This window comes from Bubalus kerabau, chromosome 3 (genome assembly GCF_029407905.1).
Source record: "Bubalus kerabau isolate K-KA32 ecotype Philippines breed swamp buffalo chromosome 3, PCC_UOA_SB_1v2, whole genome shotgun sequence".
Classification (NCBI taxonomy): Eukaryota; Metazoa; Chordata; class Mammalia; order Artiodactyla; family Bovidae; genus Bubalus; species Bubalus kerabau.
The window spans coordinates 115,536,244-115,552,716 of record NC_073626.1 but is presented as its reverse complement, the minus strand read 5'-3'; the positions used below and the strand labels follow the sequence as shown (position 1 = coordinate 115,552,716).

At 38.3% G+C, this 16,473-nt stretch overlaps 1 protein-coding gene across 13 annotated transcripts in view; it reads left to right on the top strand.

Moving 5' to 3' along the window:
• R3HDM1 (R3H domain containing 1) overlaps positions 1-16,473 on the top strand; it is a 167,532-nt gene that overhangs the window by 57,944 nt on the left and 93,115 nt on the right. For 11 of the 13 annotated variants that reach the window (XM_055572721.1, XM_055572723.1, XM_055572717.1 and 8 more), the window contains 2 exons: positions 9,215-9,423; positions 12,212-12,422. In XM_055572721.1, the coding sequence (XP_055428696.1) occupies positions 12,252-12,422 (171 nt within the window). In that variant the 5' untranslated portion in view covers positions 9,215-9,423; positions 12,212-12,251. Of the gene's footprint in view, positions 1-7,435; positions 7,552-9,214; positions 9,424-12,211; positions 12,423-16,473 lie in introns of all 13 variants that reach the window. The other 2 variants (XM_055572714.1, XM_055572713.1) reach the window with 1 other exon arrangement.

Genomic DNA, 16,473 nt, shown 5'->3' with positions numbered 1-16,473 from the left:
AAACTATCAGTACCCTGTATTCCTGTCACTTCCAAGAATTTAAATTTATTTTTTGGTCTTGCCATGTGGCTTTTGGGATCTTAGTTCCTTTACTGGGGATTGAACTCAGGCCATGGCAGTGAAAACACCAAGTCCTTACCACTGAACTGCTGGGGAATTCCCCCAAATTCCAAGATTTTAGATGCTACCTCCCAGGAACTAGAGACAAAGGCCAGCCAAATTCTTTACTACACAATATTTTATTCTCTTAAATATTGGTAGTGTCTTTGGTGTTCTGTATTAGGGTAATAATTTACTTTTCTGGCTGTCATTATTCCAAGAGATAAGGTTGAATAAACAGATGTTTTTCCCTTTAAATAGTTCCCTTTAGCAGGTTCCATTGCTTAAAAGCATCTCTTAGTAGATAATATACTATGTAAAGAATGAATTAAAATCAATTCAAACTCAGTATGGAACAAAAAATCTATACTCTCTCTTCTTACATGCCCATTATCGTAATTTCTCCTCTCACATCCTTCTTATCTGTGCTCAAGTTTCCAAGAATCTAAACCTTCAAATGTTCTTTATTTCCCAAACATGATCAAATGATAAGACCAGTCTTTTTTCTTCCATGTGGTCTTTAAAGGGGATCTTACTATGTGCCAAGAGATCTTATTATAACCTGGTATGTTTATGTCAGTCCTGCATTTAACACATACGTAGGGAGCATCTCTCATGAGCTCATGAATAGCCCTTTCATGCTCTTTCAGTTTTTGTCCTTCTCTGGCCCACTGCCACTTTTGCTAGTGCTTGCTATGAATTTGCTAATATTCCTGCCTAAAGTTCTGTCTCGTAGAGTTTCTGATACAGTTAGTCTTCAGGGCACCATATTCACTAGAATCCTCTGTACTGGCCATGATCCCTTATATACCTTGAACTGTTTGTCTTCCCCTTTTTCTCTCCTGCGTTGGTTCTCTAATGGGAAACACATTCTTTAGCCTCTGCATCAGCTCAAACTAGAAACCCCACTACATAGAAATATAGAAAGACTTCTTTTAGTACTCTAGCATTCCTAGCCTCCAGCTTTTTGCCTTTTGATTGGCATTGTTAGGCTTCTTAAGCACTGTACCATATAATGTTATAATGGTAGATCTGGAAATGGCTGTTCGATAACACCTGAGCTGTCTCATTTCATCTACTCCCATTGCAATGACTTCAGTTAAACAATCTCAGAAACCTGTAGTGTTGGTATCTATAGACTTCCCCTCAGAAGGACTGTGCCTAGACAGTTCTGGATGTTGGAGTCAGCTGTAATGAGCCTCCCGCTACAGACTCACTCCAATATTTATCCTCACCCATCATTCTTCGAAGAGTCCAAAGCTATCCCAACTTCCTCACTGTTAGCACATAATGACCTAGGTTTGAAATAGAGAAAGTGTTTATTAGATATGAATTCCCTCGGCTTCTTGTCACATTCTCTTCATTTTTCTGAGAATGGTAAGTACTTGTAAGGCTTGTCCTTTCATTTGTTCTTCTGACTCCAATTCTTCATTTCTTTCTACTTCAGATTTTTCCTTCTCATTCTCATCCTTTTTTCCTTTTCAAGACTCCAATTTCCCTCTGTCCTTTCTCTGCTTTCTATCCTGACAGCCTTCCCCTAGATTTGCATCTCATGCTAACCTTGTTACCAGATCCAGCAGACTATTTGTTTCTCCACCTTCCTGCCCATCTCCTAAGGATTTGGTATTCCCCGGGAATCCTTTCCTAAGTCCACTTCTTTTCTTACTCAGTGCCTTCTCAGCAACTGCATCTAGGTTGATAATTCAGAACTTCTATCTGTTCAGCACTTCTACCCAGTCAACAGTAGCAGCCTTTCCTTCTCTGCTTAACACCTGATGGTACAACTCCTGATTAGATTTCTCCCCCTGCATGTCCTGAAGGCACCTTGAACATACTGTATACAAAACTGAAGTGAGATTGTTCTACACCAAATCCTCTTTTCCCCCCTCTTATGTTTCCTCCATCCTAAAGGAGATCAGTCCTTAGTGTTCATTGGTAGGACTGATTTCAAAGCTGAAACTCAATACTTTGGTCACCTGATGCAAAGAGCTGACTCACTTGAAAAGACCCTGATACTGGGAAAGATTAAGGGCAGGAAGAAAAGGGGACGACAGAGGATGAGATGGTTGGGTGGCATCACTGACTCAATGGATATGGGTTTGGGTGGACTCCGGGAGTTGGTGATGGACAGGGAGGCCTTGCGTGCTGCAGTTCATGGGGTGGCAAAGAGTCAGACACGACTGAGTGACTGAACTGAACTTTTTTTCCTCTCTTAGTGGGTAGCAAGCGTTACCTGCACAGTCATTTGTATCCTGTCATAACTATCACATCCCTAACCTGTATCTGTCGGAGAAGGCAATGGCACCCCACTCCAGTACTCTTGCCTGGCAAATCCCATGGATGGAGGAGCTTGGTAGGCTGCAGTCCATGGGGTCGCGAAGTGTCGGACACGACTGAGCGACTTCACTTTCACCTTTCTCTTTCATGCATTGGAGAAGGAAATGGCAACCCACTCCAGTGTTCTTGCCTGGAGAATCCCAGGGATGGCGGAGCCCGGCGGGCTGCCGTCTATGGGGTCACACAGAGTCGGACACGACTGAAGTGACTTAGCAGCAGCAGCAGCAGCCTGTATCTGTATCAACCTCTGTATCTAGTTGGTCTCCCCAGTTAATTACTTTCTGTTCTATTAGCATCCTTGTTTCTAGAGGCAGTATATATAGGCAGTGGTTAATAGCAAGGGCTCTGAAGCCAGACTACCGGAATTCAAATTCTAACTCTGCCACTTAGTAGTCATGCAGCCTTGAGTAAGCTGCCTGGTCTTTCTCTGCCTCCGCTTCCTCACTTGTAAAATGGAGACATTCAGAACTCCTTAGGGTTGTTAGGTGGATTAAATGAATTAATAAAATGTCAGAACCAAAAAAAAAAAGCATTATAACAAAATGTTCAGTACTTACTACTCAGAATTAGCAAATTGTTAACCTTTTGTTGTTTGCTACGGATCTTTTTCTTTAAAAAATAAAATAATAAAGACATGCTAAAAATTCCTGTTCTTCTCACCAGAAACTTCCAGAGAGAATTACTAACACGAAATAGATGTGTATCCTTCCAATTCATGATTGTGTGGTTTTAAAATTTTTCCATAAGTTGCATTGTATTAAAACAATTCAGTGAGTATTTTTGTAGTCTCCTCATGTACATATATGAGTCTCTTCGGTGTATAGATCCAGAAGTGGAAATGTTGGGCATAGGATAGGACAAATTTAAACTTCATTTGTTATCACAGATTACTAACATAAACTCATGGTATTTGAGAGTTTCCATTCCCCATGCCCTTGTCAACTCTAGCTATCGTCACATTTCTTGTCTTTAGCCTCAGTTCATATACTCTGTTCCCGTTAAATGAACTTCTTTTTCCTTTGGCATCTTTGTATGCAGAATGCAGCAGATTCATGTAACACCTTACCTCCCCATTAAGTTTTTTAATAAAAGTAATTTGTCTCAGAATCTGATGGTTGTTTAGTCGCAAAGTTGTGTCCTATTCTTTTGCGACCTCATGGACTATAAGACTCCACTAATCTGTTATTCCCTCTCATTCTTTAATTTACCAAACCTTTTTACTTTTCTTTTTTTTAATTATTTTCTCTCCTTTTTAAAGTTTTTTTCTTTTTATCTTTTTTCCTCTTTTTAATATCATCTTAAAATATTTTATGTGTTTGTTGATAAATGTCATTATTAACCTCCTCATTTGGGTTTAGAAAACTCTTTGCATCAAGGTAGTTCTTTCTCTTCTGTTCATTTTTAATAATATAGCTAATACTTGCTGCAGCTTCCTGAGGTCACTCCATACCTTTTGTTGGATGACAGCAACTGTTTATAAATCACATAGGCATTTAGCATTTTGAAATGTTGCTGCTTGTATTCTTCTTCAAGTAAATGACAAGTGATTGAGAATGTGTATTTCCACTATTTCTAAATATAGCATAAACCATGGATGGTTGTGGGCTTTTTTTTTTTTTTTTGGCTTTTCTAAGTAGAGGCCTTTGGCCAATGGTTTGTGTCTGTCTTTAACCTTAGGAGAAGTTGTATGTTGATCTTGTGCATTTGGCTTATTTAATAAATGTGCCTGCCTGATTACATTTCTTCTCTAAGGGAAAAAATACAGCATTGTGTCTATCTAATAAAGTGACATTGCAGTGCCAAATTCTATTCAGATAACTTAAATAATGTAACTCCTCCCCCCCCCCCCAATATTTATGTGAAAAAAAAATTTTTTTTAACCTGTGTGGCCACATTTCTTTCTCACAACAAAATTGTAATTATTTGGGGGATGGGGGTGAGCCATGGGCTTGTGGGATCTTAGTTCCCTGACTGAGGATTTACCCAGGCCCCCAGCAGGGGAAGTGCAGAATCCTAAACACTGAATCATCAGGGGATTCTCTTAAATAACTTTTTGATGTTTTATCTAGAAAAAAACTGGTTTTCAATGTGTGAAATTAGAATATTTATTTTTCTGATTATGTAACTTTTCAGTTCTTTGTGCTATATAAACACATAGGTTTCTCTGGTAGCTCAGACAATAAAAAATCTGCTTGCAGCACAGAAGACTTGGTTTGATCCCTGAGTCAGGAAGATCCCCTGGAGAAGGGACTGGCTACCCACTCCAGTATACTTGCCTGGAGAATTCCATGGACAAAAGAGTCTGGTGGACCACAGTCTATGTGTTAGCCAAGAGTCAGCCATGACTGAGCACCTAACACACTCATAGAACCACATACATTAGGCTCTATGCAGAATAAGGTGATCCTTTGAATTAGCAGTGGTTAATTTTTATTGCTGAAAATTCTGTCTGAAATCTTCACTGGAGAAATTGTTCATTCATGGACTGCATATGCTTTCAAAATGTTGATCCTAATTCTGCCCTGCTTTGTTACCCTGAGAAAGGTAGCTAACTATGCATATTAATCATTTGTAAGCTCCTTGGCTTCATGTTGTTCCTTCACCAAAAACTGAACCCTTATTACCAGCCAGGTTTGCATAGTTTAATACTTAAGATCACAGGAGATAGGGAAATTAAGAGAAACTGGATGATTACCTGACAGTTCTGCTAATTTAGTAGCGATTAGCCTGACTGACCATAAATAAAAATGGGATCTCTGTACTACTATGTACTATCTACGTGAAAAGGGTAAGTCTCCTACTTTCTTTCTTGAACACAGTGTTACCAAGTTACTACACATTTTAAGTATTTTTTGAAATAAATATGGTCTATAAACCCAAATTGTCTCTCTTCTTGGTACATATTAATGATGATACAGCATTTTGGGTAAGAGCTTAGAGAGGAGCATGTGTCTGCCCCAGTTCATATCCTGCTTCATATCCCACTCTTACCATCTATGTGACAATGGACAAAGCAATTTATCTGTGCCTTAGTTTCCTAATCTGTAAAATGGGGATATTGATACAGCCTACTTCCTAGAATTGTTAGGCGCTTTTTTTTTTTTTAGTTCTACCAGTTTATTGCTACCAACCCATCTCCCTCCACCCTCATTCATGCATGCTCAGCCATGTAACCCCATGGATTGCAGCCCGCCAGGCTCCTCTGTCCGTGGACTTTCCAGGCAAGAATATTGGATTGCTTTGCCATTTCCTTCTCCATGTTACGAGTTTTAAATGAGTTAATTATGAAAGGTATTAGAACAGTACCTGCACTGGTAGGCTGTTTATGAGTAGTTTTTGGTGCTAGTAACTTATATTTCTTTTATAAATTTTTGGTTCCCATTTCTCTCCTTTTCTCTTTGGTTTTTAAGACCATTTTTTACTTTAAAGATTTTGGCCCTTTTGTATTGAAAATATTTTTGTTACATGATTTGCCTTTTAATCTCTTACATTTTTGTCATACAAAAAAATATTGAAACTTTATTGTAAATTTTGTTAATATTTTTCTTTGATGGCTTCTAAATTTTTACATCATTCTTGGGAAGGACTCTCACAAAATAATTATAAAATATTTCCTATATTCATATGCTTTTATAGTTTTACTTTTTTAGGTTATAAAAATTTAATTTTCCCTCTAATAACCGTTTGCATATGGTGTTGGGTGGATGCCAGCCTTTCTGTGCATAAGATTCTGAAGATTCTATTATGTATAATACATACATGTGGCATTTCTCTTTTGTTGGCTACCTGGTAGCTTAGAAATTATATATAATCAAATCTCTGTTGTTTAGTTGCTCAGCCACGTACAACTCTTTTGTGACCCTGTGGACTATAACCCACGGGGCTATGGAATTTTCCTCTGTCCGTGGGTTTCCCAGCCAAGAACCCTGGAGTGGGTTGCCATTTCCTTCTCCAGGGGATCTTCCCAACCCAGGGATCAAACCCACATCTGCATTGGCAGGCATATTCTTTACAGCTGACCACCAGGGAAGCAATCAAATCTCTGATATATCCCTAATAAATAACATTACTGGCTGGAAGAATGTATTTTCAAAGACGAGTTTGAATGTTGAGTGCATATATACATCTTTTTTTTTATGTTTTGTTGCAACAAATAAAATTTGTTTTATGTTGAAACAAATTCTCAGAAGCTCAGTTTTTAAATATCAGTAACAGTAGGTACTCAGATGTATGCATTTAATAGATGTCAATATTATTTTTCCTTTTCTTTCTATTGTAGAAACCTACCCAATTCATTTAAGTTCCTTAATCATGTTGACTTACTGTATAGCTATCTATTACATAAGGAAGGTGCATTTAATTGACTCCTGAGTGTTGTGGCAGAGATATAATCTGCCATTTCTGTCTGTGGCTTCCTATACTTGACACCTACACGTCCACATAGCCTTAGGTAACCCTAGAAATACAGGTTTTGTGCCACAATAAAAGTAATTTTGTTTTAGTAAGTACCAAGAAGCTGGAATCTCTCTTTTACTTGAAGATTTAGAGAGGAAAACATTTGTATTTAAAATAAATACATTATTACTTTTGAGAAGTAAAGTTGATGTGCATTTTTAATGTTTAATGGCAAAGCTCTAATGAGAGCCCAATGAGGCTGTGCACTGAGGCAAGCACCCTCCTCCCCAACATAGGCACATTCATACAAACTCCAGTCATTCTCTTCTTTTGAGCTTTGTAGGATTTATGCATAAGAAAAGTTGAGGTATACAAGGCCACTGTGCACCCTATGTGGGCCTCAGTCAGTCTGCTATCATGCAGGGTGCAGCCAGGACACAACAGATAAAGCTTCAACCAACTGCTGGCCTATCTGACTATGAAAGAAAGCTATTATAACATTTTTGGGGTGCCCACTCTGTGAGAGATACTGCAGCAAGTGCTTGACCTTTAAGCCATTCAAATCTTCTAACCATTTATCAGTTAAATATTTTTTTCCCTACAGTCTGCTGCTGCTGCTGTTCCTAAGTCGCTTCAGTCGTGTCCGACTCTGTGCGACCCCCACAGACGCAGCCCATCAGGCTCCTCTGTCCCTGGGATTCACCAGGCAAGAATCCTGGAGTGGGTTGCTATTTCCTTGTCCAATGCATGCATGCATGCTAAGTTGCTTCAGTCGTGTCCGACTCCCCTACAGTCTGTAGGATTGAAAAGAGTCAGACCTGACTGAGCACACACACACTAATGCTAATGCATTGAGTTTTCTGTTATACCACTACTTCCTTTCCAGGCAATAACTGGCCAGTTGGTTCAGCAGCACTCATTAATTTGTTGTCAAGTAGTGTGGCTTATTAGCAAGTATTGGTCATTTAAATTGATTGTATGACTTTGGATAAGTCATTTTACTTCTGGGCACTGATAACGTGCATGTTTATCATACAGTTAGATTTGGTGGTCCCTAAGATTCCTTGGGTCCTTAGAAGATCTTCTAATCCTTGTTCACCTCTTCACATTGTGCCTCCTCCTCATTATCCCTTGCAGCTTTTCCTTTCGTGGTACCTTACTCACTTCTTAAGTGAACTGCAACCATGCTCTCTTAGAGTTTTGAATGTAAAAAAGTTAAAACTAAATCACAAAATTTCTGCAAGAACACAAAGAATTTTGTGCTTAGTGAGTGCTGCCATCTTGTGTCTACCATTTTATGAGAGAAAAAATTTAAAATGAGAAAAATAATATATTTAAGTATTTTTTGGTTTGTTTCAGGTGGATTTTTTTTCTTAAGCCTAGTCATTATATTTAGTGGCCCAGCAACCTTGGTCATATTGAAATGACGATGTCAATTAGAAAACAGTTTAACACTTGTTTGTAATACCTCCTTTTCTGTTATCCTGTAGTCAAACACAGTATAGTTGAGATATGAAAACTAATATGAATCTGTGTTGGGGTTCAAAGTAATTCCATTTCAAAGTCGTTTTTAAAGAATTAGTATAAGATGTGAATTCTTCTGTGATGTATGCTCAGCAGTATTAGTATTGCATCTCTTGGTGGTTAGACCCCATTATATGCAGTTGTTCACCTTAAAACTGTGCTGTCCTATTTATTGACAACAGATTGTCAAAGGAAGATGGAAGAGCGACACAGAAAGTGTTTTTTGCTGTGATGTAGTCACTTGTACCAAAAAAAAGAGAAAACTTTAAATGAAACTGACTATAAAAACAGATGACACTGAGAGAATTTTGGCATTAATCTTTCAGATGTCTTTAAAAATAGTCACCCTTTATAGACATTTGCTTTTAACAGACAATGTGTGTCTCTTTGAACGTGTTAAATGGCTTATTACAGCTTTTGTTCTTTTAAAAACCTAGAATGTGATTATTTTTTAAAATTACTGTTTTATATCCATGGAGTTGTAGCTTTGGAAGAAAACTCTAAAAATCATAGTTCTTGGAGGCAAGAATTCCCTGGTTCTGATACTGGGCACACTTTTAAAATGAAAATCATCATCTCCCTTACAACACTGACCATATACTCTGTTCTTATTATATATCTATTCCCTTGCTTTCTTCTTCCTTCTGCTTTTACAGCAGAAAAGTCTAGGTGGCTTCATGACTTACTCAGGCTCACAAGACCAGTGTATGTCAGAATTGTGTAGAACTAAGTGTTCTGGCCCTTGTTTAGGACAAGAAAACAGTAAAGTCACCAAGAGTAGTATTTTAAATTTCCAAATTACTGTGTAGTGTTTCATTTCCCTTGGCTATTTTGTTAAAATATTTTGTTTTAATTTTAGGCCGCTGAGAGATATGATATATTTGATCCAAGACAGTCCATTTCAGTCCAGGAATCTACAGTGGTGACAAGGACATGGGACTCCTCCTGCCAGATTCCAAATGGGTCAAGACAATTGACATCCTGGCTGACAACTGTGAAAAAGAACCTTGGATTATTTTATTTTATTTTTGTGGAACACCACAATCCCAAATCCATAGGACACATCAGGTAACCTAACCTCTCTTATCATTTAAGAAAAATTAGAGATTTTTCTTTCAAAATCGTAAGCAGAGTACTTTAAATAACCTCTTCCCCCTTAGTAACTTTACTGTTTTGAGAATGAATCACTTAACTTTGGTATGAATATAATTAAGGAAGACTTTTTTTTTTTTTTTTTTTTTTAAGCTTTTCAGATGTATTTATGGATTCCTAAGATAGGTTTAGGTATTTCATTGCAAAACATTCTTTTGGGAAAAGAACTCTTGAATTTTCCATGTAGAAAAAACAAGGTCTACTGGATTTTTCCCTTCTCAAGATTTAATTATGAAATTTTGAGAAACACAGAGAAGTTGAAAGAATTTTACAGTGAAACCATTTAACCACCCCTGCATTCTACCATCAACATTTTATTATACTTGCTTTAACCTGCATCTGTCCATCTGTACCCATCCCTCTACCTGTTCAGTTCATCTTCATTTTTTTGATGCATTTTGAAATAGGTAGTCCTTACCACACACACACAAATTTAATTATGTGAGGTGATGGATTGCATTACCTGGAGCGGTGGCCACAGGACTGGAAAAGGTCAGTTTTCATTCCAATCCCAAAGAAAGGCAATGCCAAAGAATGCTCAAACTACCGCACAGTTGCACTCATCTCACATGCTAGTAAAGTAATGCTCAAAATTCTCCAGGCCAGGCTTCAGCAATATGTGAATCGTGAACTTCCAGGTGTTCAAGCTGGTTTTAGAAAAGGCAGAGGAACCAGAGATCAAATTGCCAACATCCGCTGGATCATGGAAAAAGCAAGAGAGTTCCAAAAAAACATCTATTTCTGCTTTATTGACTATGCCAAAGCCTTTGACTGTGTGGATCACAATAAACTGTGGAAAATTCTGAAAGAGATGGGAATACCAGACCACCTGACCTGCCTGTTGAGAAATCTGTATGCAGGTCAGGAAGCAACAGTTAGAACTGGACATGGAACAACAGACTGGTTCCAAATAGGAAAAGGAGTTAGTCAAGGCTGTATATTGTCACCCTGTTTATTTAACTTATATGCAGAGTACATCATGAGAAACGCTGGACTGGAAGACACACAAGCTGGAATCAAGATTGCTGGGAGAAATATCAATAACCTCAGATATGCAGATGACATCACACTTATGGCAGAAAGTGAAGAGGAACTAAAAAGCCTCTTGATGAAAGTGAAAGTAGAGAGTGAAAAAGTTGGCTTAAAGCTCAACATTCAGAAAACGAAGATCATGGCATCCGGTCCCATCACTTCATGGGAAATAGATGGGGAAACAGTGGAAACAGTGTCAGACTTTATTTTTCTGGGCTCCAAAATCACTGCAGATGGTGACTGTAGCCATAAAATTAAAAGATGCTTACTCCTTGGAAGGAAAGTTATGACCAACCTAGATAGCATATTGAAAAGCAGAGACATTACTTTGCCAACAAAGGTCCATCTAGTCAAGGCTATGGTTTTTCCAGTGGTCATGTATGGATGTGAGAGTTGGACTGTGAAGAAGGCTGAACGCCGAAGAATTGATGCTTTTGAACTGTGGTGTTGGAGAAGACTCTTGAGAGTCCCTTGGACTGCAAGGAGATCCAACCAGTCCATTGTGAAGGAGATCAGCCCTGGGATTTCTTTGGAATGAATGATGCTAAAGCTGAAACTCCAGTACTTGGGTCACCTCATGCGAAGCGTTGACTCATTGGAAAAGACTGTGTTGCTGGGAGGGATTGGAGGCAAGAGGAGAAGGGGACGACAGAGGATGAGATGGCTGGATGGCATCACTGACTCGATGGACGTGAGTCTAAGTGAACTCCGGGAGTTGATGTTGGACAGGGAGGCCTGGCGTGCTGCAATTCAAGGGGTCGCAAAGAATCGGACACGACTGAGCGACTGATCTGATCTGATCAAATAATCATATTGTACACCTTAGGCTTATATGTTATTATATATCAGTTATATCTCTGTAAGTCTAGAAAAAAATACAAGTGGTTTATAACTTCTGCTCTTCAGGTTCACGTATTTCATATGTCCTAAAATGAGAGCTGTATCTGATAGGTTCCTATTTGATATTCAGTGTAAAGTTCCCATTGTTGTCTTAAACTCACTGAAGATATGAAATATATTGGCTTCTTTTGTATTTGATCTCCTTTGAAGTACTAAAGCATCTGGTAATGTATGTTGTTTGGCCCTGAGTCATGTAAATCAGGAGAGTTTTCAATGCTTGATTCATAATGCTGGACAGTTATTAGTGCAAATTCACAACTGTATTTTGTCTAGAATGTCACTATTTTTTAAGTTATTTCCTTTTGGATATGCAAGTTAATTTAAGAAGTTAGAAATTTTAGGAATGCTAAATGAAAGCTCTGAAGCTATGACAGGAAGATTTTGTCCCTATGACAGGGACAATACTCGTAATATCCCTTCAGATAAAAAGGTTTCTGATGTCAGCCCAGTATATATCTATAACTCTCCATCCATTACCTTTCATCTGGATAGGACTGATTTCTTAATGTTTCTTATGAACTTTCACAGTGGTGTGCACATCAAAATCACCTCATACCCTTATTATATCCCTTATCTCATTGTCTTATGTTTTTTTTTAATTTGGATATATTTGCCACTAAACTGTATGCTCTTTGGAAGCAGGAATTTTGCATTTATCTGTGTATATTTGACATTATTCCTGGAACATAGAAGATACTTAGTCATTGTTGTGCACTAACTGAATGTAAGGGATGTTTCAAACTGAATTAAAATTTTTTTCTTGCTTGCTAAGGCTTCAAGTTCCCTGTAGAATTCTAAAATAACCTTTGCTAATGAGGATGTCTGATACTGTTACTATAAAAAATGAAACTGAAACAATGAAGGATTTGGAGGCAGAAGTGAAAGATACAACTGGAGTTGAAAATCTTACCAAATCAGAAAACTATGGGAAGATTCTGGCAGAAAAGAATGAACATTGTATCGACAACAATATTGATTTGCAGGTAAACAAGATTTTTTCCTCTGGCTACAAGTATTAAATATTCAATACATAATTATACTTTTCATACAACACTCACTTTCAGAATTGTATAAGGGTAAGATGACCCGTTGTGACATGTCTATCAGCTGCTTTGGGTGGTCACCTGGATTAGCTTGTTGAATCTAGCTCTTTGATTTGCTTGTATCACCTATTTCTTTTTATTTGTATGTGGCTAATATTGTTTTTTCTAGTGGCTTTATACTTTTTCATTCCATTTTACACCTATCAGTGTTGTGAGAGTTCAAAATAACCTAAGATTAGAGGAGATTAGAATAGAGAGATTGTAACTGCAGGAGTTCTGTTGGCAAAAACAGCCCTGGGGAAGCAATTGATAACTGTGACTGAGGGGGAAAAAAGAGATTGATGAAGAAAAAAGGTCACTTGAGGCTTTTGATGCTACACATGTATGATGACCTAGCACTAACCACTGAGAAGGCTTTTAATTCCAGGCATAGATGAAAATTGATGATGGTCCACAGATTCAAGGTAGGTAAAAATTGTGTCAAGTAGTACTTAATAATGCTTGCTTTTAAGTGTTCTTGTTATTTGTTGCTATACAATGGATAATCACAAAATAAGGGCTTGCAATTTTAAAATAACATTTTCTTTTTAAATATCTCGTGACTTGTGTGTCGGGAAATGGAGCAGTGGCTTGACTGAGTGAATCTTGTCCATACAAGGCATCAAAAGAGATCCCTCACTGATATTTAAATGTCAGGTGGCCTGGCCCGAAAAGTCCATAACTGTTTTGCTCACTTATCTGGCTTGTTGGTGGCAATAGCTGGAATGCAAGCTGAGCTGGAACTAGGATAACATACCCGGACTGCCTCCAACACAATCGGCCCAGGTAATCAGACTCATTATGGGCAGCTCAGGGGTTCCAGAAAGTGTTCCAAGAGCCAAACAAAGCTGCAAGCATCCTTGTGACCTAGGCTTAGAAGTCCCAGAATGTCACTTCCACTGTTGTCTGTTGATAACACTTGTTAGTAAAGCCAGCCCAGATTCAAGGGGAGGGGGCATTTGACCCTGTCTCTCAGTAGGAAAGACCTTTAATCTACCATAAGCTGTTAGTTTAAAATACTGTCTGATACTTCTGTTTTAGTTAGCCCTATACTGCTAAGTCACTTCAGTTGTGTCAGATTCTTCGTGACCCTATGGACTATAGCCCACCAGGCCCCTCTGTCCATGGGATCCTCCAGGCAAGAATGTTGGAGTGGGTTGCCATTTCCTTCTCCAGGGGATCATCCCGACCCAGAGATGGAACCTGTGTCTCTTATGTCTTCTGCATTGGCAGGTAGGTTCTTTACCACTAGTGCCATCAGGGAAGCCCATAAACTGTTAAATTAAAATACTATGCCTTAAACTTTTGTTTTAGTTAGCATTTGGGGAGAAAATTACTCTTATCATTCTTTCTACATCCTAAAGACCTTGAAGGCTATGTGCCAAAACTTATACTTTATTCTTTTAGAATAAATTAAGAAGGTTCTTTTAAAGGTTGTTTTATTCTTTCATTCACTCAAAAACTGTATTCTTCATTATGTGCCAGAATGTGTTAGAAAATGATATTAACTCATACAGCAGTTAAAAAGCATTTAGATCCCACTGCTTAAGTAAAGTCAGGTGGCTATTATCTAAGAAATTTGGAGGAATAACAGAAATTTGGAGGAATAACAGTTTTTCTAGTCATTTTTAGAAATAGCACTTTTTACAACAAAAGATTGTCATGCCTGCCGTCAGTACACCCAGTGATGGCAGAAAGTCAGTATCCTGATTGGATCAGAGAAAATGCTTAAATTCTCTTGCATTTGTGATTGAAATGGTAAAAGATATCTTTCTAGTCTCTTTTCGGCACCAAAGGTTCACTCTTCCAGGTCATGTTTCTCAACAGGCGATTAACTTGGATTATGGCATACACTGAATTTATTGCAGGTTTGTTTCCAGACCACTGCAGTAAAGCAAATACCACATTAAAGCAAGTCACACAGATTTTTTGGTTTCCCAGCACATGTAAAGACACTATACTGTAGGCTGTTAAGGATGCAGTAGCATTATATATAAAAAAAAATAGTCAGACCTTAATTAAAAATACCTTATTGCTAAAGATGCTAACCATCATCTGAACCTTTGACAGATCATAATCTTTTTGCCGTTGGAGTGTTTTGCCTTGATGTTGATGGCTATTGACTGATCAGAGTGGTGGTTGCTAAAGGTCACTGGCAATGTCTTAAATAAGGCATTGAAATTTGCTGCATCAATTTGCACTTCCTCTTATGTCCAGTTTCTCTGTAGCATGCAATGATGTATTTTACCTTCAGTAGAACTTCTTTCAAAATTGGAGTCAGTCCTCTCAGACTCTGTCGATGCTTCCTCAGTGAAGTTTATGTAATATTCTAAATCCGTTGTTGTCATTTAAGTAATGTTCACAGCATCTTTACTAAGAGTAGATGCCATCTCAAGAAACCACTTTGCTCACTAGGCACAGGAAGCAATTCCTCATCTGTTAAAGGTTTATAGCGAGATTGCAACAATTCAGCTACATCTTCAGGCCCCACTTTTTTTTTTTTTTTTTTTTAAGGATAGTATTTTTCATTGTCTCTCTCTCTCTCTTTTTTTTTAATGTTTATCTATTTATTTTTGGCTGTGTCTGGTTTAGTGGCGGCATGCAGGATCTTTGTTGAGCTGCATAGGCTTCTCTCTAGTTGTGGTGTGTGGACTCGGTAGTTCTGGCACATGGGCCTAGTTACCTGTGGCTGGGATATTAGTTCCCCAACCAGGGATTGAACCCATGTCCCCTGCATTGCAAGGCAGATTCTTAACCACTGGACCATCAGGAAAGTCCCCAGGCCCCACTTCTAGTTCTCTTTCTGTTTCCACTCCATATGCAGTTACTTCCTCCACTGAAGTCTTGAACCCCTTAAAGTCATCCATGAGGGTTAGAATCAAATTCTTCCAAATTCCTATTAATGTTACTATTCTGACCTCTTCCCATGAATCACCAGTGGCATCTAGAATGGTGAATCTTTCCAGAGGCTTTCTGGGCTTTGCCCATATCCATCAGAAGAATCACTATCTGTGGTAGCTATAGCCTTACAGAATGTATTTCTTAAGTAATAAGACTTAAGAAATTGAAAGAACTTGAAAGTTGAAATTACTTATTGATCCATGGGCTGCAGAATGATGTTGTGTTGTTAACAGGCATAAAAACAATATGAATCTAGTTGTACATCTCCATCAGAGCTCTTGGTGACCAGGTATATTGTCAATGAGCAGTAGTATTCTGAAAGGAATCCTTTTTCTGAGCAGTAGGTCTCAACAATGCACTTAAAATAATCAGTTATGCATGTTGTAAATAAATGTGCTATCATCTAGGCTTTGTTGTCCCATTGATAGAGCACAGGCAAAATAGGTTTAATATAATTCTTAAGGGCCCTAGGATTTTCAGGGTGGTAAATGACCACTGACTTCAACTTAAAGTCACCAGCTGCGTTAATCCCCAATAAGAAAATCAGCCTGTTCTTTGAAGCTTTGAAGCCAGTCATTGACTTCGCCTCCCTAGCTATGGGAGTCCTAGATGGCATCTTTTTCCAATAGAAGGCTGTTAGATCTGGCTAACTTGCTGCAGCTTCTACATGAGCACTTGGTGTTTCACCTTGCATTTTTATGCTGTGGAGATGGCTTCTTTCCTTAAAATCTGTGAACCAACTTCTGCTGGCTTTCAACTTCTACATCTTCCTCACCTCACTCCACCTTCATAGAACTGAAGAGAGTTGGGGCTTTGCTCTAAATTAGGCTTTGGCTTAAGGGAATGTTGTTGCTGGTTGATTTTCTATCCAGACCACTAAAACTTTCTCCATATCAGCAGTAAGGAAGTTTCACTTTCTTATCATTCATGTTTTCCCCTGGTGTAACACTTTTAATTTCCTTCAAGAACTTTTCCTTTGTACTTACAACTTGACTAATTGTTTGGCAAACAGGCCTAGCTTTCAGCCTGTCTCAGCTTTCAGCATACCTTC